Source organism: Neofelis nebulosa, chromosome 7 (assembly GCF_028018385.1).
Source record: "Neofelis nebulosa isolate mNeoNeb1 chromosome 7, mNeoNeb1.pri, whole genome shotgun sequence".
Lineage (NCBI taxonomy): Eukaryota > Metazoa > Chordata > Mammalia > Carnivora > Felidae > Neofelis > Neofelis nebulosa.
In genome coordinates, this window is record NC_080788.1 from 133,764,842 (window position 1) to 133,792,548 (window position 27,707).

General features: G+C 45.9%; 1 protein-coding gene across 5 annotated transcripts in view; it reads right to left on the minus strand.

Annotated features, from left to right (window-relative positions):
- FOXN3 (forkhead box N3) overlaps window positions 1-27,707 on the minus strand; it is a 286,211-nt gene that overhangs the window by 28,278 nt on the left and 230,226 nt on the right. For 3 of the 5 annotated variants that reach the window (XM_058739974.1, XM_058739975.1, XM_058739973.1), the window contains exon 5: window positions 2,305-2,370. The exons of 1 other annotated variant lie outside the window; for it this stretch is intronic. In XM_058739974.1, coding sequence (XP_058595957.1) covers window positions 2,305-2,370 — 66 coding nt within the window. The remainder of the gene's footprint in view (window positions 1-2,304; window positions 2,371-27,707) is intronic. One more of the 5 variants, XM_058739976.1, reaches the window with a different exon arrangement.

Genomic DNA, 27,707 nt, shown 5'->3' on the forward strand with positions numbered 1-27,707 from the left:
GGGAGCGGGAGGAAGAGGGAAGCCGAGAAGTGCTAAGAGAAGACGGAGGCCCCCAGCTGGAGACACCCCCACCCCCCACCCTGCCCCCGACTCCTTTACTGGGAGGCTGACCAGTGGCCACCTGGCTTCCCAAGTGCATGTTCACTTCTTTCCTAAAGTCCTGTTCACATCTTCAGGGGCTTTGCTCCGGCCTGTTGACCCTGTGCTAGCTTGACCATTAGGGGATTTTACTAGAGATTGGGGCCAGATGGCAAGGAGAACACAAAGATGATGCTCCTACCCCCTCCCTAGTCTTTACATTTATTTCTTGGAGGCTCCTGCCAATGGGCCTCTCCTTCCCCGACTTTTGTGGACTTCCTGGTTCCTGCCTTCTAGGACACTGGAGCTGTCTTCTTGGCCCGGAGCTTTCACGAAGGCCGGGCTGAGGCTGAATTTCTCACAGAGCTAACACTGAGGAAGAAAGCCTTCTAAAAAAGCCCTACAGCTTTGACACATGAACACTGAACTTTTAAAACTCAAATTCTGCATTTCCATGCAAGTAAGACTATGGATACCCTGAAAAAATATTTATAGTTTGAGTGTTATAGTGAGGGAGCGGGGAGAAGTTCATTTAGCCACTACTGATAATGGACTTCCATGGAAGCTGCTAGGGATCCGTTAATGACCAATCCCCCTGCCTCCTTCCCTCTTAATTCCATCATTCTGGTTCATCAAAAGCTTTTCTTTAAGCCAGTGATCCCTGTGCACAGTGGCCGGGTGCTAACGAAGATGCTCCTGAACCTTCTACGGCTCTGATGAAAAAAGTGTTTTCCTCACTGTTAAGTCATGCAACATGACTCCCGAAACTGTTTCAGACTGTAACTTGGTTACAATCTGTCTGCACTCTTCCTGCAATGTCATCTGAGAATGGAGTTTTGTTTTGTTTTCAATTTCTCTGCAACTTCAAACGTCATTTAAAAACCACATTACAGGGTAACTGCTAGTCACTGGGCTGTGCTAGTTACACAAGTGCTTAGCAATGGCGTTTGCTTCTCGGAGGTGTGGGCAGCCTCTAACACTTCAACTGATGGCAATCTGAGATTAGCCAAGAAAGAAAGGGAATTCTACGCCTTTCGGAGCAGGTAATGGCAGCCCCTGCCAGGGGGATGAGTCTCTCCTGAGACACATCTCTCGGGTCTTTTAAAAGAAGGAAGGAGAAAGGATAGACTCAAATTTCCCAAAGCTGCGGGGAAGGCTGTGACCAGTGGAGGGCTGTTAACAAAAGCACCCGAGAATGAACGTGGGGGATTTCCCTGACTCAGGGAGCCAGAGCCCCAAACAAGCTGAGGGCCCAGCCCCAAGAACGAGCCCGGCGGGTGCTGGGGTCTGCTGCATCACCGTATCAGCGTCTTCCGTCAACAGGAGGCTGCCACACAGCAATGTCCTGAGCAGACCCCAGGAAGTGAGCTGGCTACCTGCTCAACAGGGTTCTGGGCGGGGGTGAAGGGGGGACCGGGGAACTAGCTTCAGGTCAGGAGGACGAGGGGACAGACAGATTATCTCCATTTAAGGTCACTGTTCATCACTCGGGAAGGAGACCTTTCCAAGGTGTAGCTCAGAGGTGGGAAAAGACACAATAGAAGACAAGTTCAAGGAAGAAGAAGAGCTGTTTCAAGCTTGACACTGCTCAGTGGCCAACGGCCGGTGAAGACAGGAGCCCTGCTTGGCTACATTAGCCTGGCCCTTCTCTATGACAGCCTGGAAGACTGGTGGGGATGATGCGGGGTGTGGGGTGGGGGTGCATCATGACGGTTCATTTCAAGCCTACTTCAACCTCTTGCGTCCCGTCTTGCCGGACTTTCCTCTCCTCTCTAGCTATAAAACGGCAGCCTGCTATTAACGAGGCCCCAAAGGGGAAAGAAATTTCTGCAACTGGGCACTGCTCAGTTCCATCACTGTTAGGCTGGCCCCACAAAGCCTCTTCTAGCAGAAACTACAAACTCACAGGGACTACTCCTGCAGGAGAAAGGAAGTTCTCTCCGCGGGAATCCATTATGGGGTCTGCTTCCCTTCCCCCAAGTCTTAAGCCCGGAGATTATATTAAAACTTTGTCATCTCGGAAACACACCTATGCATTCATTCACACATAGGCATGGCCGCATGTCTGCAGGCATATGCATGTAATCATGCACTTAGGTTAAGTTTTAAAGGGATTCTACAAGGGAAGTTCTACTTGAGAATTAGTTCTTCCTATGGCCTGGTATATAAATGAGAAGGTTAAGTTCACAAACTACGGTGCTGTAGGCTATAGAGATATCTACTCACAACCTGCTTGTATCTCAGGGGGAGTATTCAAAAGCATCATGGCACTGGCAGCATCAATGTCAGGATCTGGAAAAATCAACCAATAAATAACATTATTTACAACGGGGCCGGTGTCTGTGTGTGTTTTTTTCCCCCTGCAAGTTACAGTTTATGAAAGCAACAGAGAAAAAGAAAAAAATCTGGGAACAAGATGAGCTATCCCAAAGGTGACTTTCTTCCCGTTTGCATTTGAGAGGAAGAAAGGTATTCTAGAATGAGATTTAAGGGGCAGGTTAGTAAGTTTCTCAGACAAAGCATGGTCCTTCCTCATTTCGCTCATTTCATAATCTGACTATATGTTCCTGATAAGTTGCTGATCTATGCACCCCTACAGCTTACTCCTCTGGCTCGGAGGAGTAGGGGAGTGGGGTGACAATAGGACATTTAGCTACAGAAGCCTTTGATGAACTGGGGAAGCTCACAGCACCGAGAAGAGAAAGTCCTAAATATACCTGCATCTAGTGAGATACAAACAAGACGTCGGATCATTTCCATCTGTCAGCAGAATGGAAATTGTACTTTACGAGACGGTGTGTGCACACAGTGGTGGTAGCAGAAGTGGTGAAGGCATTAACACACACACACACACACACACACACACACACACTTAAGATATAAAGAAAACATGAAAGTTACGATGCTGAGGGCACAGCGTTTGCTTCCACATCTATTACTGCTTTTAATATGAGACAAAAAGAATACTCATCACCTCGCTGCTATAATTCTTAATAGGTTTCTGAATCCTTACTGATCCACCAGTTGACAGATGGCAGGTTATATAGAGACAGAGAAAAAATATTATCCTTTTATAACTAAATTCATTTTCCTCTGAGAAACAGCAGCGCTGCTGCTATGGAAATGAAAGTCACCATGGCAACAGTAAACAACTCCCAAGAATGGTCACTGAATAGGCTGAAAAGAACATCTGCCCCAGAACAGCGTCCCAGCTGCCCCGGGGGCGAAATTCGCTAATAGTGCAGTGATGCCCCGTGACAGAAGCTGCCGCCTGTGCCCTGTCCGAATAAATGAAGTGTGCAATTGAAGTCGACATCAAAATGCCTGCCCTTGCAGATTACTACCTCTGCGTCCGCTAAACCCAGTGACTAATGATGGGGGGTGGGGGTGGGCAGGGGGGCTCGTACTTGTCAGTTTTTGTACAAATTACATGCCAAAAAATTCAATTTACTACTAATGGCTCCACGGCACTTTATTTTGGGTATTATGCTAGGAAATGACTTTTTTACTGTTTAAAAAAAGTACATTTTTCATTCTTCATATGTGCAGTTTAATTCCAAGGGAGTAATGTGATACACTATAAAGCCCCACAAGCGATTAATAATATGGATGACGCTGGTTCTAGAAGACAGGGTCTCAAAAAAATGGGGGAGGGGGGAAAGAACTTTAGAGGCCAGTTTCGATTTCGCCTGCAGGAGGCCCCTTACTTACACTCTGTAATGGAGTGAAGGTTTATGTTAATAGCATGAGGAACAGGTAAATTAACTTATTTGGCAACTCCTGGGGTGACATTTCTAAAACAGTCATCGTTCCCCACTGATATTAAAAAAAACATACGTATATATTAGTTGAGCTGAAAGACTTAAGGTCCTATTCATGGTTCCCAGGGTTCCTGCTGCCCCTATGCCCCTGTCTCCCCACACAGTGTGTTGCCAAAGCAGGTCTCTTAGGTTCTGGAAGGTTTTATGGAGGGACTGAGGTCTTCTCCCACTTCCTCTTTTTGGAAAGGGCCCCTTCCTCTTTCAGGGCCGAGAAAACACACCTGTTTCTTGGCAGAGCAAAGATTCTTTGCCATCTTTGAGAACGCAAAGTGTTGCCAGCAACCAGGGCTTGGCCCGGGTGCCTGGCCCCGGCCTCCCCAGGCCACTCTTACCCAGACTTTTCCTCAACGACCAGGAGGTCCGATGGGGACAGACAGAACAAGAGGAAATACGGTAAAATGTCAGGAGTCTCTTCCTGTTTGTTTTCCCAGAAAATTAAAGAAAGTATTTCTTTATTCTTCAGAAACACACGACCACCGGAGAAAGGTACAAAGGGCCACAGAGAGAAAGACACAAGACATGAGAAAGAGAATCTTGAACCAAAAGAGCAGCAGCATGCACACGAATTTCGCGGAACCTAAGAGGCAACTTGGGAAGTGCTTCAGGCCCACAAAACATCACCAGGCCCACAAAACATCACCGGGACCACCGCCCCCCCATCCCATCTGAGCCAGATAAACACAGCGACTCATTCAGGACAAGTCCCTCCAGTGCTTCCTTCCGAGCAAGCAGACGTGCTATGCCACCTTAGGTGATGCGTTTTCTGTGAGCACACGGTGGGTCTCCCTGAAAGATTTAATTCTCTGTGGTCAGGAGAGACCACTGATGGTTTACATCTTTAGGTAACAGAGAGGCTTTCTGATGGAAGTATTCCTATTCCAATAGGACACTTGAATCCAGAGTGCTTGTTTGGAGTTTTTTGGCTGGAAGGTTTTAGGCACTTGCGCAACTGTTTTGGGGCTAGGGGCTGGTCCGCTCTGGAGGCACAGCTGATTCTGAAGGATAACAAGGTCAAGGACTAGATGGAGGGGAGGATGAGCAGTGGGTTGACTGCATACGAGTTTCCCTGGGCTTCAAAGAGAGGTTTTTCTTCCTGTAAGTGGTTCAATCCAGCTTATCAGCATAAGAAAAGAGAAAGATATTTTGGTCAGGAACTCTTTTCAGGAATGAAGATCTACTTGGTCAGGCGTACCCTTCACCCTTCGTTGTTGCATCTCTAGGGACCTGGGTGAGGGGTCCAGGAAAATACAGAAGCACTACCCTCTTTATTTTTGGTGAGTACAATCTTCCAAAATGAGGATGCTAATTTAGCATCCTCACACAGAATCCCCAAATCAGTTACCCCTGCTTAATTCAGTCTAACACCAAGCGTGCCGTGCCATCATGGATGCTTAATAAAGTTATGACCACCCTCAAATCAGAGCCAATCTCAAGCCTGGATTAAAAAATTCCTCCTCTGCTCATGGTTCAGTAACAAATGTTACTTCTCCTTTGGACCAGTTCCCAGCGCCCCATTTCAATTTTCATCTTTAATGCGGTTGTCTTGTTCCATTGCCTCTTCTCTGCAGTACAAGGCTGAAAAACGGTCACACACCTCAAAGATGCTTTCAAATCCTTTTCTCGTGAAGGTACATACACAAATACATTATGCTACCGTGATGGAAATAGGTAACAGAGTCTCTAGAAACAACAGTTCTGTTTCTTAGATTAAAAAAAAAATAGATAAAAAAAATACATACAGATATGGCACTCCATTTTCCCCCAAAATGTGGAGATGGGTTTCTCTGGGGCACAGGGAAAGGGGGAGGGCCTTTTCCCTGTGAGTGATGGGAAAAGAAGTCGTCGAGGCATGAGAACTCCTGGGGTCAAGTCCTCAGTCTGCTGCTAATTAACACGTGACTTTAATTGTGCAGGGGTGGAGTTCATTTCTTTTAAAATCGTGGTGGGTGGTTGTAGACTTGGGAGCGGACTGGTTGGTCTTCCAACTCATTCCACATAGTTCCTACCTCTGCCTATAAAGTCCCCTGACTTCCTCTTCCTTTTCTGACCTGTGGCTGCCAGGACTATGGACTCCAAAGAGCACCTACCAAATGGCGCATTTATTTCAACGCTTTTGGAGGAAGTGAACACCCTCAGTAAGGCTGGAAGGATGCCCTATTGCTTCTGGAAAGCCATGACCTGTCATTCTGGGCATCTGCTGGGTCCACTCTGAGCAATCCATCCAGCCTGGCCCAGGCGTCTTGTGGATTCGGAGTGTAGCTTCTGTCTGCATTCGTTCTCCTTCTTCTGGGATCTGGGCTCATGGAGAAGTGACTGCAGAGTCCACCTATTTTAACTAAGAATATGACGGACGGTTGGAAGTCGTGGCCGTAGAACTGCTGCAGAAATGTGAGCACTGTCCTTAGCATCACTGAGCTGACTGATCTAACAAAACAATAATGAAGCATGGCCTGTATGGAAAGCCGAAGAATTACAACCAGTGATTCTCTTAGAAATCGTTTAATTGTCCATAGGTCTAACACGTTTATTTCTCCCCACTCCTCCTCATAAACTGAAATGTTTTATAGGACGATGAAAGGTCTTTACAATACTAAATAAAAAAAGATTCACGAAGCATAAAAAAAAAAAACCCACAATGAACAGATGACACCCATGTGGACATAAATTATGGGATACAAGGACATGATGCTCAATCAAATGCACACACCAAGGTGCTCCTATTTTCTCACCTTTTCCACTAACAAGTGAGCCCTGTTACGGGGCTCCCCCTCACCTGCCTGTATTCCCAACACCTGGAACAGTGCCTGGAACATAGGGGTGCTAGATAACTAGTTGTCAAACTAGCGAACGGATGGCTTATCCAAGAGCTGTCTGGGGCTGCTGCTGCTCATTCCAGGGCCAAAGCCTTTTTTTTTTTTTTTTTTTTTTTTTTAGTTTACTTGCTTAATTTTGAGAGAAAAAGAGAGAGCTTGAGCAGGGGAGGGGCAGAGAGAGAGAGGGAGAGAGAATCCCAGGCAGGCTCCATGCTATCACCGTGGAGCCCAGTGTGGGCCTTGAACCTAAAAACCTTGAGATCGTGACCTGAGCTGAAACCAAGAGTTGGACGCTTAACCAAATGAACCACCCAGGCACCCCTCTTTTCTTTTTTAAGAAAGAGTGATTTTAAGAAAAAGTTAGTACATTAAAAAAAAATAATCAATTAATTAATTAATTAATTTTTAAGTAAGCCCTAAGCCCGATGTAGGGCTTGAACTCATGACCCTGAGATCAAGAGTCGTATGCTCTACTGAGCCAGCCAGGCACCCCAGAGCATAAACCTCTTGATGTGCAGTGGAATCCCCTGGAAACTCCAGAAAACCAAATGTCAGGCCCCACCTCAGATGACACTGAGTTTTGCAAAAGTTCACCAGAGGATTCTGATGTGTAGGAAAGGTAAAGAACTACCTTTAGTAATAGAAAATCAAGGGTATATGAATACCATCCAAAGTGAGTCCATGCCAAGTGCTCCCCAGAAATCTGTTACCATCTCTAACATCACTAGGTCTCTTTGCTTTGAAATATCTTTATCCACTTTCTGCAATGCTGCATGAGTACAATGCTGCACATCTGAAAGTATTCAGTTAGTCCGTGAAAATGGAGAAAAAAATGCTTGGGATAACTTTTAGGGCCAAGGAGACAAGAAATAGATGAAAACAATAAACAAGCAAGCAAATAAATAAAAACCCTGATGAAGGTATACATTCCCAGGCAAATTCTGGATACGTGTGATATCATTTATGTACACTCCATGTACTAAGGAAGTGGTTTTTCAATCAGGGACGATTTTGTACCCCTTCCCTCCAGGGGCATATGGCAGTGTCTGAAGACGTTCTTTTAAAAGAATTTTTTATTTTTGAGAGAGACAGAGAGTGAGCAGGGGAGGGGCAGAGAGAGAATCCAAAGCAGGTTCCAAGGCTCTGAGCTGTCAGCACAGAGCTGGATGCGGGGCTTGAACTCACCAACTGCAAGATCATGACCTGGGCCAAAGTCAGACACTTAACCGACTAAGCCACCCAGGTGCCCTGTCTGGAAACAGTTTTGATTGTCATGACCGGGTGGGAGGGGAAGGTAATACTGGCATCTCGTGGGTAGAGCTCAGGGATGCTGCTCAGAATTCCACAGTGTATGGGAGATCCCCCCTACAACAAAGAATTATCCAGTCGCAAATGCAAACAGTGCTGAGGCTGACAAACTCTGTAATAAGCTATGTGTACATGCGCTGTGGTCAAGAAAAGTAGGTCTTCGAGTCAAATGATCTCAATAGTATACATCAAAAATAAACAGATATGGAATTCACCTTGTTGTTGTTGCCTTCCCCGCCCCCCCCGCCCTCTTTTACCCGGAGTCCCTAAGCAAAGGATAAGAGAGAGGATATCTATGTTGGTAGCTTTGAAGCCAGAGAGGTAGGGAGTGGTGCTCTTTGGCCACTGTTCTGATCAATCAAGATATCTGTAACAGCAGCCTCTGATTTCGTAGGGAGCAGCAGCACAGGGGAGTGCTGTCAGATCTACGGAGGTCACCTGCCACCAATATTTCTTCCACTTCCCTGTTGGCTGAAGGTTCTTAAGACGGTATTCACCATGGGTATGAAATGCAAACATCTGAGGGGTTCGCACAGCCAGACAGCGGAGAAAGTGACACCACAGAGCCCAGTGGACTATCTTCACAATGGATGGGACCTTGGGGAATAAAAACCTCATGCAAAGATTGATTCCAAGCGGCGACCTTAAAAATCATCGTCATGAGGGGAATTGGGCTAGAGAACACCAAGGGTGGCCCTTCTCCAAAAAACGGAGTCCGAGAAAACCCCAACCGCTTGCTACTCTGAAGAAACGAGGCAGGTTGAAACCAGCTATTAAGCAAGTTGAAACTAAGAGTAGTTTCTGCAAAAGGGAATCTAAATCAAGCTGAGGGGGTGGGGGATGAATGATTGACACATGCATTCTAGGTATTACTAGGCTCCCAGTCACACACCTTGTGATTCTTTCTCGGCCTAAAAGCAGTGACTGGTGAACTCTACAGGTGAGACGCACCGACTACGAGAGCAGCGACAACTTTGCAAATTAGTAGGAACGCATATATCCAAGTCAGCTCCCTGTTTAGCTTGTGTAAATTGCCCATGTATTGACCCTAATTGCATTTCGTGCGGAAGGGGATTTAAGGGAAAGGTTCTGGTTGCTAAGTACACAGTTCAGGATGCATCCTGGGCTGGGAGTCGGACGACAAGGGTTCTCGTCTCTAGAGACTCAGACGCCCGTCTCTAATGTGGCGTTAGGGTGGCTGAGCTGGGGACGCTCCGAGGGCCATGAACTCTGAGTCACTGCTGCTACTCCGCTGGAAAAGTAAAAGAAAGCTCACAGATACTCCCCACGGCAGATGCTTCCAACTTGTTTTGTCTCCTGGCAAAAGAAATGCTTTGACTTTGATGTCTGCTGGGTCTCTTGATTCTACTGTCCCCTTTGCTTTGGCCTTTCTGAGAGGTCTGCATGGCATCGCTTATCTTTGCAAATGTGTGCTTCCAGTGAACGTAAGACCTCAAGCCCTTTCCCAGGACACGGCGGGTCCACCCTGTTCTTCTCGGCCGGGACACTGCCACTCCAACACGTCTTTTATCCAACGCTCAGAATTTCCCTAACGACCAACGATCAACATTTTACCTCTTCAGTGTCTTTGACCAGTTGATGGAAGTTTTTCTAGCAGCTGTCTGGGAGCAAACGGAAAGGGACCACGTGGATTCAGGGTGACCCGTACAAGACTTCTGAAATTCTAGAACTTGAAGATCAGGGTAAAGGTGACAGGAGGCCCAGAACAGGTTAGGATTCTGTCCTATGAGTCACGACCATTTTTTTTTTTTTTTAATTTTTTTAGAGCCAGGGAGTTCTGGTTTGGCTCTGTCTGGCTTGTGAAAACTGTGCTGCAACTACCTGTCTGTGATGGGTTAAAAAAAAAAAAAAAAGAAGAAAAGAAAAAAAGAAAAAAAATATTTTTAACTTCGTGCAGGTGGAATGAGAACCTGTATGTTCCTTGGAAGTGCCTTTCCCTCTGCACCTCATTCAGTTGTAAATCCACTTACGGCCTTCTCTGATTTTTGCCTCCCTGGAGATGCTGTAACTGATGGCCACGAGCAGAGGAGACATCTGGGGATTTTATGAAGGGGATTCCGACACAGGGAGGGAGGACAGGGAAATTAATGCTGAAGCCTTCTAGGCTCTGGATTTGTTTTTGCTTTGAAAACCTCCTGCTTGGTCCGGGCTTCTTCAACCAGTGATAGAGCCAAAGCCCGTCACCAGGCCAGGACTGGATGGGGGCTCTCACGAGAGCCAAAGGGCCGGGCCACACTGATATCTCAGAGGAAGGACGTCGGAGGAGAAGCCAGAGACAGAACCAGGCCCAGAGATCCCCAAGACAGGAACCGAAAGCCAGCGGGGCAGTCAGATACCCAGAGGACAGGGCACGCGACTGGCAAGAAGTGTTGGGGGACCACCAGGGCATCTGTCTTCAGTCATTTCTTCCTCTCTCCACACTGTTATGAGCTCATCTGTCTCCACCATCACTGCTCCCCACGGATGGGAAGATCAGTTCTCACCCAGGCTCCACCCGGGAAGCCACTTCCTCCTCTAGTGACGGTCCCAAGGGCTGCAGACCTGCAGGCGACCACGGTACAAACTCTCCCACTGTTCCTGCCATTCTGGTGGGGCCACCAGGCAGGGCAATCTTGCTGGTGCTGGCCATGGAGCATTTCCACTGGCATGGCATCTTCAATGAGCTCTGTCTTCAACTGGGTTGACGCGCAAAGCCTCTTTCCGGGAGCAGAGGTTCAGCCCAGAATGACACTGGCAGGTGTGTTAGTGAGAGTAGATACCATTCACTACCCTGACACCAGAACTCCACGGCACACATCCACTGTCTGCCCAGCTCGCCTCGTCCGCCGCCTAATGTCCGAGCGACAAACAGCTGGAGGGGAGAACTCTGAACACAAGGCTCACTTTGCCTGGGAACGCACGCATTACATGACTCGCACGAATTTCAAAAGGGACCACAGAAGCGTCGATTTTCCCTGTTCTGACAGGCGCCTGTCATCAGACAGACACGTCAGAACTAAACCGCACCCCGTGCCTTCTGCACAAACGTCTATCATCTTGAATCCTACACCGCCCCATGCAATGTGCTACCCCTGTATGTGACTACGCCGTAAACATTGACCCATTTGACCTGATCTCTTCGTTGAAAAAGGTGTTCCGACGCTCAGATCAGTTTCCTTATTGGAGAGCTCCTTCTCAAACATCTGGAAGGGGGGACCACCGCCACTCCACAGGTCAACCCCACAGCAGTGAGATGCTATGGCATGGGCAATGGTTAGGCTCTCCACCCAGGAGTGACGCCCAGCATTTCCCTTTACTACTTCAAGACCAGTTAGAGGGTCTTCTAAGAACCCATCTGCAGTCAGAGGATATGAATGTGGGGAGGGAGAACAAATAAAAAAGACAATTCATCTGTTTACAGCCCATCAAGTCATCGGTGACAGTATCCTTGGAGAGGGCGTTCCAAAGAGGCTGGAACCAGCGGACGCAGGAAGGAGAATTCACAACCAGACGCGGTACAGAAGGAAGGGAGTTCAGAGGAACCTGTCGTTTCCCACCTTGACCCTCTGCACCCGCATCGCAGGGATGTGAGTTCAAGTACATACGGCAGAATTCCCCTACTTTGCTACAGCTGATTTCCACATAAAAGTTTAGTATGTTCTCCGGGGAGAGGCCAGTCTATCCACCAAGGCCCAGAACTGCTCTCCCTGCCACTGTGCCCTGTGTCTGTGGCACCTGAGGGAGACCAGTCCGTCAGGTCTGCATGTGTAGGGGGCGGAGGGCAACAGAAACAGCAGCTGACCCACAGTGCTGGGTGGCAAAACGTACAGCGAAGCCAACGGTCGACACCACGTCACCGTCTACAGGTCTTCCCTAGCTAGTCAGGAGGTCCCCGTCCATCCAGAGGGCCCCCAGAAAGCAAATGGCTCTCTGGCCACCGTGTGCCCAAATGAAAGGATATACTACTAAAATGTAGTTACTTAAATCCGGTTGAGGGCATCTTATCAAGAGATCAGAAGGCAATACAGATACAACCAGGCCCCCTACACACACACACACACACACACACACTCTACAATCACCCACTGACACAATCCTGCTTCTGCTGGCAAGTGGGTCCTGGAAAGCCATCTCTTTCTCCCTTAGAGACCTGAGCTTCAGACACAAAAGCAACCAAAGGCGGCGAAAGCACACATCTCATCGCAGACCGGGAGATCCTTACTCCTGCTTCAGTCCATACGTGCCACACTAAGGACGCACCATTGCTCTTGGGCAGCTGGAGCGCGGTCCTGATAAGGAATGATGCTGAGCACTACCAGTCCAACCCCTCGGCTGCTCTTCCAAAGTGACCTGGGGCTGCCGATTCTTAGGATTACCGGTCACCGAGCTGTGTCTGGGCCTCAGTTTTAGTGCTTAGCAGCCTTTTACACTTTCTGGTCTAATCCTCTCCACCCCACCCCCCAAATACATTAGGAAAAAAAAAAAAGATTAAAGCAAATCGGGTGCTTGGTATTTTTTTTTTTTAAACCTTTGTGTAGTTCTCTGAAACACATTTATTCAGAAACAACCTACACTATGAAATATGGCAACTGAAAAATAAAAATAAAGCGCCAATAAAGCCCTTGTTTTCCTTTATCCTCCATGGTAACTCCCCCTAATGTCTGTCTCAAACCTGGCTCCTGGGATGTCCTGAAGCCTTTAGGGGTTGCGGGTAAGTGGGCACACTGAGGAGCTATAATAACATAATGGTTATTAACTGTTTCCACTGAATAGTGCATACTCGGTTTCATACAAAGAGACAGAGGCATCATCTATCCCTCGTTGAGAACAAAAAATATCATTAAACTGTTAATGAGCAATTCCTTTTAGATCCAGTTCTACAAAGATTCAATAGTAAGGCTATACACAAAAGTATCGTGAACATAAAAGGATGAAGCTTTCTACCCAACAAAATTGAAGCGCAACGTTGTGCTCCTGGAAGAGACGTGAGAAGGAGCCCAGTCTGTCCCGATCCTGAAGGAGATACCAACCATTTCCAAAGGTGGGTGAGCCCTGCACTCAGAATCCATAGGTAAGGAGGTTAGGAATTAACTTGGGTTTAAAGTTTAGTCTAACCACAAATCAATGAGTTGATCTTCTGGTGGGCGAACGGGAAATCTGTTCTGGAGACAATCCCCAGAGAAGTCTCCAGAACGGTTTCTGGGAATGGCTGAGACCCTGAAACAGGTATTGTGGGGTTGTAAGGAGTCTATTCTGAAGGATCCCCCTTTTTGGGGAGATGTGCTTGGTTTAAAAAAAAAAAAAAAAAAAAAATCGAGCTGCTTACTTTCTAGCCGCATAGCATAAGTGGTTTAAACACCCAGGGCACAAAAATACTAAGTGAGCGTCAAGTGGAGCAAAGTGGGCCCAAGTGTGGAGGGCGAGAGCTTGATCAGGGAGGCATGCTTTTAAAAGAGGTGAGTTCAGGCCAAACCTGATGTCCTCTTGCGGACGCGATGTATTATTCATTCCAGAACTATAAATGTGAAGCCAAATAAAGGTTTTCGGTTTGTGTCTGGGCATACCTGTTTTTGAACAAATCAGGAGGGATGACAATCACCAGACAATATGATTAACAGAGCAAGCAGACGCTAAAGGCAAAAGTCACAAAACGCAATGGTGCGGTCATGGGAAGGTCTGCTCCCACCGGGGCTGTGGCAAGGACAAAACCATCTGGAGACAGCGTTGCAGGCCAGCCCAGCAAGTGGGTGGATCAGGTTACTTCGTGCTAGCAACTGGCTTCGTTCCCCTACCGTGAAAGGCATATTTCATCTTTCAAGAGGAAAAAGTTATAGCAAGGACAATGCGAGCAAAACCGAAGGCTATTGGAAACAGAAAAGGAAAAGTCTACCCATGCCACCATGTTGGCACATGCGTTTCTCTCCCACCCTTGCAAGATTCTTCTAGGAAGGGGTTCAGCATATTTTCACTAAGCCTGAGCCCTGCCCGGGAAGTCTTCAGACTCGGGCTGCACCAGAGAACGTTGTGGCCACTGTCTTTTAAAGGTAAGGGCTTGGGGGAGGGTCAAGGAGAGGAGCAGAGGGGAAATCAAAATGATTACCCCTCTTTTTAAGCCCATCCAGTCTTTCCCAGTTCAGATTCTGAAGAAACCCAAAAAGCCTGTTTCTGCAAGCTCTTACCACTGAGAGACTCTGGGTGATGGGCACTGTAGGCCAGGTAGGCACAAGTTAAGCCCATGCCACCAGCCTGCTGTCCCCCCCAGATGATTATTGCCTCAGAGAATGTGCGTGTGGGATAAGGTAAGACAGGCTGCAGGAGACAGGGGCAGGGACAAAGATACTCTCCAGAAGTCTGGGCTTTGGCTTAAATTATGATGCACAGAAAATGCTGAGACGCCTAAATTTCCCCTCCTTCCCGCATATTTCTCTCTCCCTCTGTTTCTCCCAGGTAAGAAAAAAGAACTTGTTTTTGAAAGGTCCCTGCTTTTCAAACAGAAATGTTCTTTTTTTTAAATTTTTTTTTCAACGTTTTTTATTTATTTTTGGGACAGAGAGAGACAGAGCATGAACGGGGGAGGGGCAGAGAGAGAGGGAGACACAGAATCGGAAACAGGCTCCAGGCTCCGAGCCATCAGCCCAGAGCCCGACGCGGGGCTCAAACTCACGGACCGCGAGATCGTGACCTGGCTGAAGTCGGACGCTTAACCGACGGCGCCACCCAGGCGCCCCTCAAACAGAAATGTTCTTCACAGAGCCAATCTCACCTAAGGCTGAACCCACATATGCAACACAGTATTCTTTCAAAGTTATTTTCCATGCAATCTGCTGTATTGTGCACGTAGACTGCTGGCAAGATGGAATGAATGAACTAAAACCTGGGGTATCTCCCTCCTGAGCAGTGCTCCTCTGAGAGCACCTACCTGTTGCCTCCTGGCAAAGAAGGCTCCAAATCGCTTTTAGAACTTGTCATCTGGTGCCGTGGTAACTAGGTGGGGGTTCATGGGGTGCTGGCAGCAGAGGGCTGGCTGGCTGTGCCTGAGTGGGTCGGAGCAAGCAGTATACGGCACTGCCAAATGCAAGTCTGCCATGAAGTCTCCTCTGCAAACCTGCACCATGGTCTCTCCCTTTCCAGACACGCAGGGCTCTTCTCACCGTGCCCGGGAACCTGCTTTGGGTTATCTTCTAATCACTTCTTGTGCATAACCATTTCTTGTGCACACACAGCGTCTTCTCAAAGAGATGACTTCCCTTGTCAGTAGGGGCACTCTTAACCCTCTCTGTAGTCCCTGTGGGAAGCTAGTGGTCATTCATTCACCTTCTGGAACAGTCAGTACGTCTCTTCTAACAAGCCTGTCTTATTTGAATTCTGGGGGAGATGGGGAGAATTCTTCTTGTCACTGAATTCTTAGTTTAGGGAGGATGCTTGCTTCAAGAGCAGAAGACGCACTGAGGGCCGCAGGCGGCCAGCCCACACATTCTCCAGAGTGAGCCACAGCTTCAGGTATCTGAGTGGAGTGCAGAGGAACCAGGGAGAACCTCTTCTTGCTTGTTGAACTGCCACAGAGGCTTGGTAAAGTACAAAGATGGTGACTCTCCTAAGTAGTCAAGACCTGATCAAGAGCTTGTCTCAATCAAGGGTCTTCTGGTCCTTTAGAAATGGATTTTTTTTTTTTTTAACGTTTATTTATTTTTGAGACAGAGAGAGACAGAGCATGAACAGGGGAGGGTCAGAGAGAGGGAGACACAGAATCTGAAACAGGCTCCAGGCTCTGAGCTGTCAGCACAGAGCCCGACGCGGGGCTTGAACTCATGGACCGCGAGATCATGACCTGAGCCGAAGTCGGCCGCTTAACCGACTGAGCCACCCAGGCGCCCCAGAAATGAACTTTTTAAAGACGTCTCATTCATTCCTAGATAACTGATTAGCTTCTAGGCTCTGCTACTTCTAGAACCTACCACACTGACTCAACCACAAAGGCCTCCTTGTGGTTAGCTCAGGTTTAATATTTCCATACACTGTGGTCTAGCCTGCAACATGGACTTCAAAAGCAAAAGAAAGATTAGTCTTAATCTCCAGAGGGGCTTAGGGTTACAGGCAAGTAGGATGTGTTTCTGAGTAGTCTGTAAACTCATCTAAAGAAGCTGGACATACTATCAAGGTGCTACAAACATATTTGGGTAGAGTCTGAGACCCACAGCAAATGGAAGAAATTACATGGTTACAATTACTGTAGTCTCTACCATTCCTATTAAAATAAACTGGTTCGGAGCAGGAAATATATGTAATAAGCCCAGAACACCTTGTTGTAGTAGAAAATGAGGACACTGTCAAACTCTATGGACTTCATGTCTGAAGGGCTTAGGAACTTACCTGAGGGCCCTGCATTGGCCAAAGATGGGACAATTTGATCTCCCATGAGGACAGCAGTGACACTAAATTGAAACATACCAAACATGCTTACACCCAAAACTTTGCAATGACGCTAAAAAAATATTGAAACTCACTGGTCACCTGGTGGAAGTGCTAGGGAACTGACTCATTCTTTGAAAACTGATGAAAGAAGCAAACCATTGTTCTGCCTTTCCTATATGAACTAGGAAAAGTGACTAGCTGAGGGACTGATGAGATGTTTCTCTATATAGTATTCTTTGAAAAAAAAAAAAAGGTATTCTAGATAATACATAAAAAGGGAATAAAATTTTGCATTTGTAAAAATTTTGCGAGCCCCTAATGAATTAATTTATCAAAGGAGAGATAATCAGTAGGCGTTAACACCACAGGTAAGAAACAAGCAGATACAGTGTATCACCTGATAGAGGTATAAACCCCACTTAGAAGTAATCTTAACCAAAAAAAGTGTTCTGTCTGGAGACACTTGGCGATGTCTGGAGACATTACGATTGTTGTGACTGGTGTGTGTGTGTGTGTGTGTGTGTGTGTGTGTGATCTAGTGTGTAGAGCCCAGAAATGCTGCTAAACATCCTACAATGAATAGGATGGCCCCCACAGACAGCTAAGAATTATCTGGCTCTAAACATCTAGTGCTTAGGTTGAAAAATCCCGCTCTAGATTTAATATTCAATTTATAGGAAACCCAGAGGACAAAGGAATAAGTTAAATGACAATACGAGATGAATCAGCAGAGTTCAGCCTATAGGAAACTCTTATAGGACAATCCAAATTCTTTAACCACAGCAGTAGCAGCAAGAAAAAATGACAGAGCTGGATAGATAATTATGGAAGGGAGCCAACAGACTGAAAGAGACATAAGGGACAGGTCAATTGATTATAACGTATGAGCCTTATTTGGTTCCTGACTTGAAAAACAAGTGGTTAAAACAAAACAAAAACTACAAGCAATTGGGGAAAATAAACATTGATGAATTACTGAGGAATTATTCCCCCCCGGTTTTATTGAGATATAACTGACATATAATATTGTATAAGCTTAAAGTGTACAAGATTTGATATATACTGCAAAGTAGTAATTAAAAGGAAACATACCATGGTTAAGTTTAGTTAACACCCATCACCTCATACCGTTACAATTTTTTCCCCTTGTGATAAGAAGTTTTAAGATCTAAGGGATTTATTAAAAATTTTAAGGCCTGTTATTGGTACTGTGGTTATGCTTTCTAAAAAAACGTTTCTGTATTTTTGAGCTACGTACAGAAATATATACAGAAGAAATGATACAATATCTAGGAATTTGCTCCAGAATCCCCATTACCTGGGGGTGGAAGGTGGTAGGAAGTGGAAAGGGTACAGATGAAACACATCTGGCCAGGATTTTGCTGATCGTTGGGCGAAAGGTGACTGAGGCTTATTATTTTCTTCTTTGCAACATATACCGAAAGGCTCTACGTAAGTTTTCATAGTTAGAAAAATACCGATGGCAAAATATACCAGACCAACTGTACCAGACAGGGAATATGCTCTTTATCAACAAAAATATGGCCCTTGATGTGGAGCTGGGTTCCAAGAAGGCCATCGGGGAAGACAGGCTAAGTCTAGACTCACTGAAGTTTTATCTCCCTCTTGAACATAGGTTAAATTTGACCTTCCGCTGGAATTAGCGTGAAACAGTGCTTAAACCTGATGCTTAAACAGCATGATAAAGCTCAGCAGGCCCAATTTACTTTGTCTTATGGTGCACGCCCGGTTCAGGTTGGGGGAGTGTGCGTGGGGTGGGGAAAGGGGTCAGCACCCTCCTGACCCCTGAAAGCAATTAACTTATACTTCCAAGCAGGAGGTACCATTATCTTTAACTCAGCAGGCATAACTGTACATAATTAGAGGTCATAATTATGGTTCTCTTTTTAAAATGTGACCATAGTATCCAAATTGACCTCTTGTGGCCGCGCTGCCTACTCGCTGGGAAGTACATAAAAGGCGGGTACAGGTCCTGTCCATCGGCGACACCGTGACGGGCGGCCAGAGTCCCAGGCAGTTTGTGAGCTCAGGAAGCCTTGCTTATTCCCTGCGGAACCTCGATCTGTTTCGGGGTTTACTAATTATCATTTTTCACCGAGAAACATTTTATTTCTTTAAATAGACACGGACTAGCTGGCACTTTCCACGGGCTTCTTGACCATGGCAAAGAGGCAAAAGCAACCACTTAAATTAATATGCCAGCAATTACCTGCATCTACTGTCTAATTAGCCATGTAATGACAAAGTTGCGAAGAAAATTCCTCATCATTTTTTCATGTTAGTGTTTTTGTAAAGTTGCTACAGAGACCCTACTTCCCTTTAAAAATGTGGATTTGGGGGCACCTGGGTGGCTCAGTTGGTTGAGTGTCCTACTTCGGCTCAGGTCATGATCTCACGGCCTGTGAGTTTGAGCCCCGCGTCGGGCTCTGTGCTGACAGCTCGGAGCGTGGAGCCTGCTTCCGATTCTGTGTCTCCCTCTCTCTCTGCCCCTAACCCACTCACATTCTGTCTGTCTCTCTCAAAAAAAAAAAAAAAAAAAAAAAGACTATAAAAATGTGGATTTGGGGGCACCTGGGTAGCTCAGACAGTTGAGCATCTGACTTCAGCTCAGGTCATGATCTCATGGTGCGTGGGTTCGAGCCCTGTGTCTGGCTCTGTCCTGACAGCTCAGAGCCTGAAGCCTGCTTAGGATTCTGTGACTCCCTCTCTTCTCTGCCCCTCCCCTGCTTGCTCTCTCTCTCTCTCTCTCTCAAAAATAAATATTTAAAAAAAAAATGTGGATTTATTGTTATTTTATTATACCCCATAACTGGCCTCCCCTAGCAATATTTCCAGCTTATAGAGCCCGAATCATTATACATAACAAATCGTTTTGTGGGGAAAGAAAACCTACCTGGACTGCTCTCAGGTCTGAGCACAGAATAATTGAATTTTTGAGCTCAAAGAGACCCTCAGAAATCATCTTCCAGATGAAATGCCGGTGGCAGGTCCAGACAGAAGGGAAGCAAATGCAGTGGCAGAAAATCACGGGGTGAGAAGCTCGCAGAAACATTTCATGACCAACTTGTGGTTAGCGCCTTATTTGGTGGCCACGTTAATTTTAGTTCCTGCTTCCAACACAAAGCCCAAGCAGCTGATCTGTGTCTCTCATGCTCCTTAGGAGCAAAGCTTCTTCACTTTTCTGGTACCAGGAGCCATTAAATAACCCTGACAAACATCCAAGTTCTTTCCAATAGCATTTTAAATCCTCAGCCAATGCTTGAAAAACCGGAAAGAGGGTTGGTACAGCATCAGCTAACCTTTTCCTGGCAGTAAAAAGGGACTGAAAATTCCAAAGTTTGACACAAGTAGTTTCAAAAGGGTAGGACGGCACCAAATCACAACATCTACACAGCCGAGTGACAATTCTCACTTGGAGGCATGAGCTTCAAATAAATGGCCCTGAGAAATACAGGTCTTTTTAAAAAAAAATTTTTAAGCGTTACTTATTTTTGAGAGAGAGAGAAACAGAGAGCGAGTGGGGGAAGGGCAGAGGGAGAGGGAGACACAGAATCCCAAGCAGGCTCCAGGCTCCGAGCTGTGAGCACAGAGCCTGAGGCGGGGCTCGAACTCACCAGTCACGAGATGATGACCTGAGCCGAAGTCGGACGCTCCTCCACCTGAGCCACCCAGGCGTCCCAACCAATGTTGTTTTCTTGAATCAAACAGCTTGGGAGTGAATTATGGTTCCTTATATTTGTAAAAAGCTCCTCTATTCAGAAAAGGAAAATTTAACTACTATTCAGAGGTGCCCAACACTAGAGTTTAAATAAAAGAGTAATTGCCTTTCTGCTTTTATAGGCATGTCACTACTAAGAAATACTACTTTACTACTTTATTTTCTTTTGGTTCAGTAAGAGAAGTCAAAGGAACAAGTCTAAATACATCACAACAAAGGTATTTAATTGAGACCGGTTCATTTGCATCTCAATGTAAAGTCACCGCATGATACACTAACACAAATGCATTGATAAAAGTTCATTCTACCATTGTAATGAGTACGGGGGGGAATGTTTCGGTGGTAAATGCTTCAAGTTTACATTATTTCTTGAAACATTTCATGCAGCTACTTGGCCCAGAAACTCCAATTCCAGGCTTCGCGAGGGCTTTTGCAAAATACTCACCCTTATGTCACACAGTTCCAGAACTGTGGCTTGACACAGAGCGTTGTCACTCAAACATCCTATTAAAATAAAAGGCTTGGTTCCCTAGAGCTTTGCTTTACTGCTCAGTAAATCGTATCCACCATATTTATCCCCAGGCGCCACTTGCTACATTAATTTATATAACAAGCTGCAAATTAAATACCATCGTTTCCTAAATTTTAGTTCTGGACTGCACACTTCATTTAGCTATTTGTTGGCCGGTGCCCCACCCCTGGTGATGGAAAGGGTTAAGAAGAGGGGGGCTGTTAGGTCAGCCCCTTCCTGTGGTCGTTCACCAGACTGAGCATGTTGAAAAGCAGAACATTCCTTCCACCTCGTGAAATCCCGGCATCTGCTGAGTGGCAAATTCAGCTTGCTCCGTTTTGTTTCACTACATTCGCAAAAGAGACCGTACAGTTTGGACTCCGGAACACAATTACTCTTCACATACCTTCACCCTCTCTAGTTGCCTATCTTCTCCATCCGAGCACTCTGCAAAAAGCCAAAAACCCAAACAGGATAGCTAATGAACCCAAAGCGGATTTAACCTTCCTGATTCCATTTCACATAAAACTGTGAATTTATCTGATTCTTTTCTTTACTCCATTACCTTTCATCTGGAATATACCGTGTCCCACCAAGTCAGCTGATATCATTCTACACGCTTCTCTCTCTGCAGTTTTCAGTCCTAGAAGGACGAGAACCCAAACTTGGAAGCAATTTCGGAGATTAAGCTTCCCAAGGAAATTCATTTTTATCACAATCTCCAATGTTTCAAAGTGGCCAAGTCACCTTGGTCATGTTTATTAACTAAAGGTAATAGGAAAGATCCTAATCAGAGCTGCGATGTGTGCAAATGCACAAACCAATTCTCTCTCGGCGAACGTGGACTGATGGTTCTCAGCTCCAACCACTGAATCTCATTTAGTGCCCTGGGACCTGACTGGCACCACCTCGGCTTCCTGATGACCACCAAAACAGAAGCAGTTTGTGAGGAAGGAAAGGGCTGCTCCCGCTGAACCCTGAGCAAAAACCATCCAGAAGGAGGGAGGGGCAGGGGTAGATGGGCAGGCCACGGGAAGACTGAATGAAAAAGTGCAGGCAAACATTGGTGTTCTGTGACATTTCCAGAGAGGTCCGTAGCTGTTATCCAGCTCTCTCACGGGTGGATTAGACAGAACAGGGTAAGAATCACTGGCTTTACACTCCACTCCCCCATCAGAGATGGAAGTCTCACCCCAGAATGCGTCTTTAGAACAGCACTAAAAGCTCTCTTTGCTGAAAGGAAGCATTAAGATTCTTTGGTTTGAAATGATCTTGCAGTTCTTGGAATGCTAAGAAAAATGCATTCAGTTAAGGACTGAACGTATGCGTCCACCCAAGATTCCTATGTTGAAGCCCTTACCCCCAGCCACTCTGGAAAACACTGTGGAGGTTCCTCAAAAAATTAAAAATAGACCTACCCTATGACCCAGCAGTAGCACTGCTAGGAATTTACCCAAGGGATATAGGAGTACTGATGCAGAGGGGCACTTGTACCCCAATGTTTATAGCAGCACTCTCAACAATAGCCAAATTATGGAAAGAGCCTAAATGTCCAACAACTGATGAATGGATAAAGAAATTGTGGTTTATATACACAATGGAGTACTACGTGGCAATGAGAAAGCATGAAATATGGCCCTTTGTAGCAACATGGATGGAACTGGAGAGTGTTATGCTAAGTGAAATAAGCCATACAGAGAAAGACAGATACCATATGGTTTCACTCTTAGGTGGATCCTGAGAAACTTAACAGAAACCCATGGGGGAGGGTAAGAAAAAAAAAAAAAGAGGTTAGAGTGGGAGAGAGCCAAAGCATAAGAGACTCTTAAAAACTGAGAACAAACTGAGGGTTGATGGGGGGTGGGAGGGAGGGGAGGGTGGGTGATGGGTATCAAGGAGGGCACCTGTTGGGATGAGCACTGGGTGTTGTATGGAAACCAATTTGACAATAAATTTCATATATTGAGAAAAAAAAAAAAAAGAAGCCCTTACCCCCAATATCATGGTATTTGGAGATGGGGGCCTTTGCAAGAGAATTGGGGTTAGATTAGGGCACGAGGCTGGAGCCCTCCTGATGGGATTAGTGACCCTGGGGTAGGAAAAGAGAAAAGAAAAATGTCGCCTGCCCCCATGCCCATGAGCACAGGGGAAAGGCCACAGGACTGAGAGTTGGCCCTCTGCAAACCAGGAAGCAAGCTTTCACTAGAAACCAAACCCCTCTGGACCTTGATTTTTGACTTTCCAGCCTCCAGACTGAGAAAATATATTTCTGTTTGAGCTACCAAGTCTGTGGTACTTTGTTCTGGCAGCCAGAACAGACCAAGCAAGACAAATACCTGGGCGGGGGGGGGGGGGTGGTTTGAGGGGGGGGGGATGTATTAGCAGAATGCAACAATTCACAAAGACTGTGTGCAGGAGCCACTGCAGACTCGATGGCCTCTATCCCATTAGCCTTTAGCTGGAGAGGTTGGGAAGCCAAAACCAAAAAAAAGCAAAAAAAAAAAAACAAAAAACAAAAAAAAACCCAAAACAACCAAAAAAACCACACTTCGTTTTCCAGACTCTCCTGCAGTTAGGGCTCTGGGTGTGGATTCACTCTGCCAGTTAGATGCAGTCAGACTGACTGCAGGTGCAGGTGAGGTGAGGCTCCCTTTGGCTGTCTGACAGGCACCCAGGGGTGCAGAGACTCTGGGCTTTCCTGCAGTAGTGGTCCAGTGTCCATTCTCCAGCATCCTCCTCGTGGCTCTTACGAGAGCGGCAATGATCTCTGGGACACACACAGGAAGTGTGTCTCTGACCTCATAGAGGCAGTGACGGCAGCTTCTCCGGTTGTCAGCTCGGTAGGATCTTGGAAGTAATTTCTGAAGGGCCAGCCTGGCATCTCTCCCTTTGGCTCTTCTACCATAAACCCTTAACTCCCTGTATGGCCTCCCTTTGGGCGTTAACCAGTTAGAACACTTGCCATTTCCTGCTCCGTATCCCAGACCACAGAGCTAGGACATCACTGAAGAGGACCCAGGGAGCTGTTTGTCTCTGGTGCGGCAGTGAGGGGACAACTGGTTAAATTAGGACCAGTTTGAGGCAGTTACATTCTGTAGCTCTCTGTTTTTAACGGACTGAGCCACCCAGGCGCCCCAGTAGCTCTCTGTTTTTAGAAGAGAGAAATCAGGAAGCTCAGATCTATTTAACTGATACGATTTCAGAGTACCTGGCTGGCTTGGTTGATAGAGCTCATGACTATTGATCTCAGGGTTGAGGGTTCAAGCCATTCCTTGGGTGTCGAGATTACTTAAAAAATAAAATCTTTAACTGATACAAGTTCAAAAAGATACTCGAGACTGACCAGGCTTCTATGTTTTATGAGGCTGGCGGAAGAAGGGGAAATCTCCCCTCTCCTTTTTTTTCCAGAGCATATAAGTGCCTCCTGGGCATGCTCCTGGATATCCAGCTAAGCCGCCCAGTATTTTCCACACGGGGGCATGTCTCGTTTTACTATGCTTCGCAGACACTGTGTTTTATTTTACAAATTGAAGGTTTGTAGTAACCCTGAATTAAGCAATTTATCAGCCCCATTTTTCCAACAGCATTCGGTCACTTTGTGTTTTTTGTGTCACATTTAGGTAATTTTCTCAATATTTCAAACTTTTTCATCATTATTATCTTTGCCAGGGTGATCTCTGATCAGTGATTATGACTGGCTGAAAGCTCAGATGATTGTGGCATTTTTAGCAACAAAGTATTTTTATTTTTTTTTAATTTTTTTTTTATTTTTGGGACAGAGAGAGACAGAGCATGAACGGGGGAGGGGCAGAGAGAGAGGGAGACACAGAATCGGAAACAGGCTCCAGGCTCTGAGCCATCAGCCCAGAGCCCGACACGGGGCTCGAACTCACAGACCGCGAGATCGTGACCTGGCTGAAGTCGGACGCTTAACCGACTGCGCCACCCAGGTGCCCCAACAAAGTATTTTTAAATTAAGGAGTATCCATTCTTTTTCTTAAGACATAATGCTGTTGCATATTTAGCAGACTACAGTATGGTGTAAACATAACTGTTATATGTACTGGGAAACCAAAAAATTCATTTGATTCGCTTATTGCAATATTTACTTTATCGCGGTGGTCTGCAATTGAGCCCGCAGCATCTCTGACGCGTGCCTGGACACAGTTTCTTCTGAGGCATAAGAAAGAGTCAGAGCAGATCCATGGAATATGACGATACACCTGTGATTCTCCCCTTCTGTCCACAGAACACAATCTTGAAACAACTTCAGTCGGCGCTGAAACCTTCCTTTTCACCAACGGCTTTATAAGAAAAGGGTACGCGTGCAACTTTTGCATCTGTTGTTAAATTCTGTTAAAGGCATTATTTCCTACCCCTCTCAAATACAACCCTGACAAATTGCCCTTATTCTCAGAGTCAGGCAATTCAATGGTAGGTATACTTGTACTAGGAATGAGAGCTGTTTGAACCAACCCATTTCTCTCTTTGCCTTTGCTGCTGGGAAACTCAGAGCTGGGTTTTAAATCAATCGCTGTCATTTTCTTAGCCTGGATTCTGGAAGTACAGCCCTCAAGAGTGCCCTTCTCTCTCCCTTTTCTTTTCACAGGGCTACTTAAAAAAAAAAATCCTACATTGGGGTACCTGGGTGGCTCAGTTGGTTAAGTGTCTGACTCTTGATTTTGGCTCAGGTCATGATCTCACGGTTCGTGAGTTTGACAGCATGAAGCCTGCTTGGGATTCTGTCTCCCTTTCTCTCTGCCTCTCTCTCTCTCTCAAAATAAATAAAAATGAACTTAAAAATATTCCTATATTAAGCACTATTACATTGCACTTTCCTTGTTTAATAGTGTTTAACTTTTCTTGTTCATAGTGCAGGTGCTTCGTGCACTTTTATCGTTATCAATCTCTTCCCCCCATTTTTTGTTTATTTTTGAGAGGGAGGGAGGGAGGGAGAGGGGGAGAGAGAGAGAGAGAGAGAGAGAGAGAGAGAGAGAATCCCAAGCAGGCTCAGCACTGCGAGTCCAATGGGGTTTGAACTCATGGACCATGAGATCATGACTTGAGCCAAAGTCGGACACTTAACCAACTGAGCCACCCAGATGCCCCACTTCCCTTCTTTTTTTTTGGATAGATGAGGTATATACAGATAAGTAAAGTAAAACATACATTTTGGGCAAGCCACTAAGGATATGACCTTTCCACATCTTAGGATATGACCCTTCCAGCTCACCTAAGTGGAGAATACTGAAGAAGGCCCTTTCCTTTTGTTGTAGGCGAGACAGGAAGATGGCCACCCAGAGGACATTTGACAACTGTGTTTCCAGAAAAAAAGCATGCAACACCAAAAACTGTGGTGCAGTTGCTCAAGGGCATACCTAATAATTTATTAAGCAACTCTTTCTTCTAAATTTTATACTTCCTTTGACGGTCTCAAAGATGATGAGAGTATCACTGTACTTTGTTAAACTATGGTCTTTCCTCAGTGAGCTTTCTTCTCATGGATTCTTGAAGATTGGAACAACTAAGTCTCCTGGGGCAACATGCGAGCAGCAAACTATCAAAACAGTTTAAGAGAAGTTAGAAAACTCCCAAAGATTAATAAATAAATCAGTGTAGGGGAGCCTGGGTAGCTTAATCGGTTAAGCATCTGACTTCAGCTCAGGTCATGATCTCATGGTTTGTGAGCTCGAGCCCCGCATTGGGCTCTGTGCTGACAGCTCAGAGCCTGGAGCCTGCTTGGGATTCCGTGTCTCCGTCTCTCTCTGCCCCTCCCCTGTGCGCTCTCTCTCTCTTTTTCAAAAATTAATGACCATTAAATCAATCAATCAATCAGGGTATGCTCAACTTTGATGATGTATCTTCTTTTTATTATCCAGTCCAGATACCAACTGGTCTCAGGCAGGTTACTTAGCACGAGTGGCTTCTGTGTCCTTATCTATTAAATTAGAGACTTTCCTTATCTGTAAAATAAGGAGGTTGGACTGAATCTCTAAAACCGATGATTCTATCACTTAGGAAGCAGGTTCTATCCTACTCGCTTCATCCAGCGTGGAGCTTGGGTGAGGTCTGCCACTGGCACTTTCTACCAGAGACCCACCCTTCTCTGCCCTCGGGTTATACTCTCCCGGCAGGACCGAAAGGGCCACCAGGACGAGCTGGGCCTTCTTGTTTGGTTAATCTCTTCACATCTATGTGCCGCAAAACTCAACAGCAAACAAAGGCCTGGGCTTCAGGCCGCCTAGGCCAGCGCCTAGGCCAGCGGCTCCAAATTGGGAACCTGCCTATTTTGTTTGCTCTGGGGCATAAGGAGGGAGCAAACAGCAGCTTTTGTCAGTCAACTTGGTTATATTATTCACTCAATTATGGCTGTGAAAAGATTTGCTGGGGGATGTGGTTCAACTTTGATGGCAACTAACTACATTTTCTGTATTTTATCAGATCCCCCCCGCCCCCACCACCCCGGGATAGTGGGGACTGAGTAACGTGAACGCCTTCTATCTAAGCAGAGTATTTTCTTAAAAGAAAAAACAAAACAAAACACAGGCTCCTTGAGAGTAACACAATTCCATTTTCTGATCCGTATCAGAGGGCCAGACGCGGCTTCTGACTGTAAATTGTTTATCAGGTAAGGTGAGGCGAGCCAAGCCCTTTTAGGAAAGCAAGAGAATTAAAAGAATTTACCTTCAGATGGTTAATAAGGGAGAGAGTGCATGAGAAGAGCAGTGTAACTCTATGGAAAATTATTTTGCAAGGCGTCTAAAGCAGATAAAAACAGGACTGGTGGGTTAATTATGTAATTAAACTGCAGTCAACAACGGGAAGGGTCTTCTGTCTTTCGAAATCCAAACTAGTTATTCGAGCTTTAACTGGGTACAGTTTAGAGATTCTATTTGGGGAAGGCACCCAATTTTTCTTGTCTGGGTTACAGCTTTAAAAAAAAAAAGTGCTGCTTTGCAAATCTAGCTTCTAGTCCCGAGGATAAAACAATTACAAACCCTCCTCCTTCCTCAAATACCTTTTGC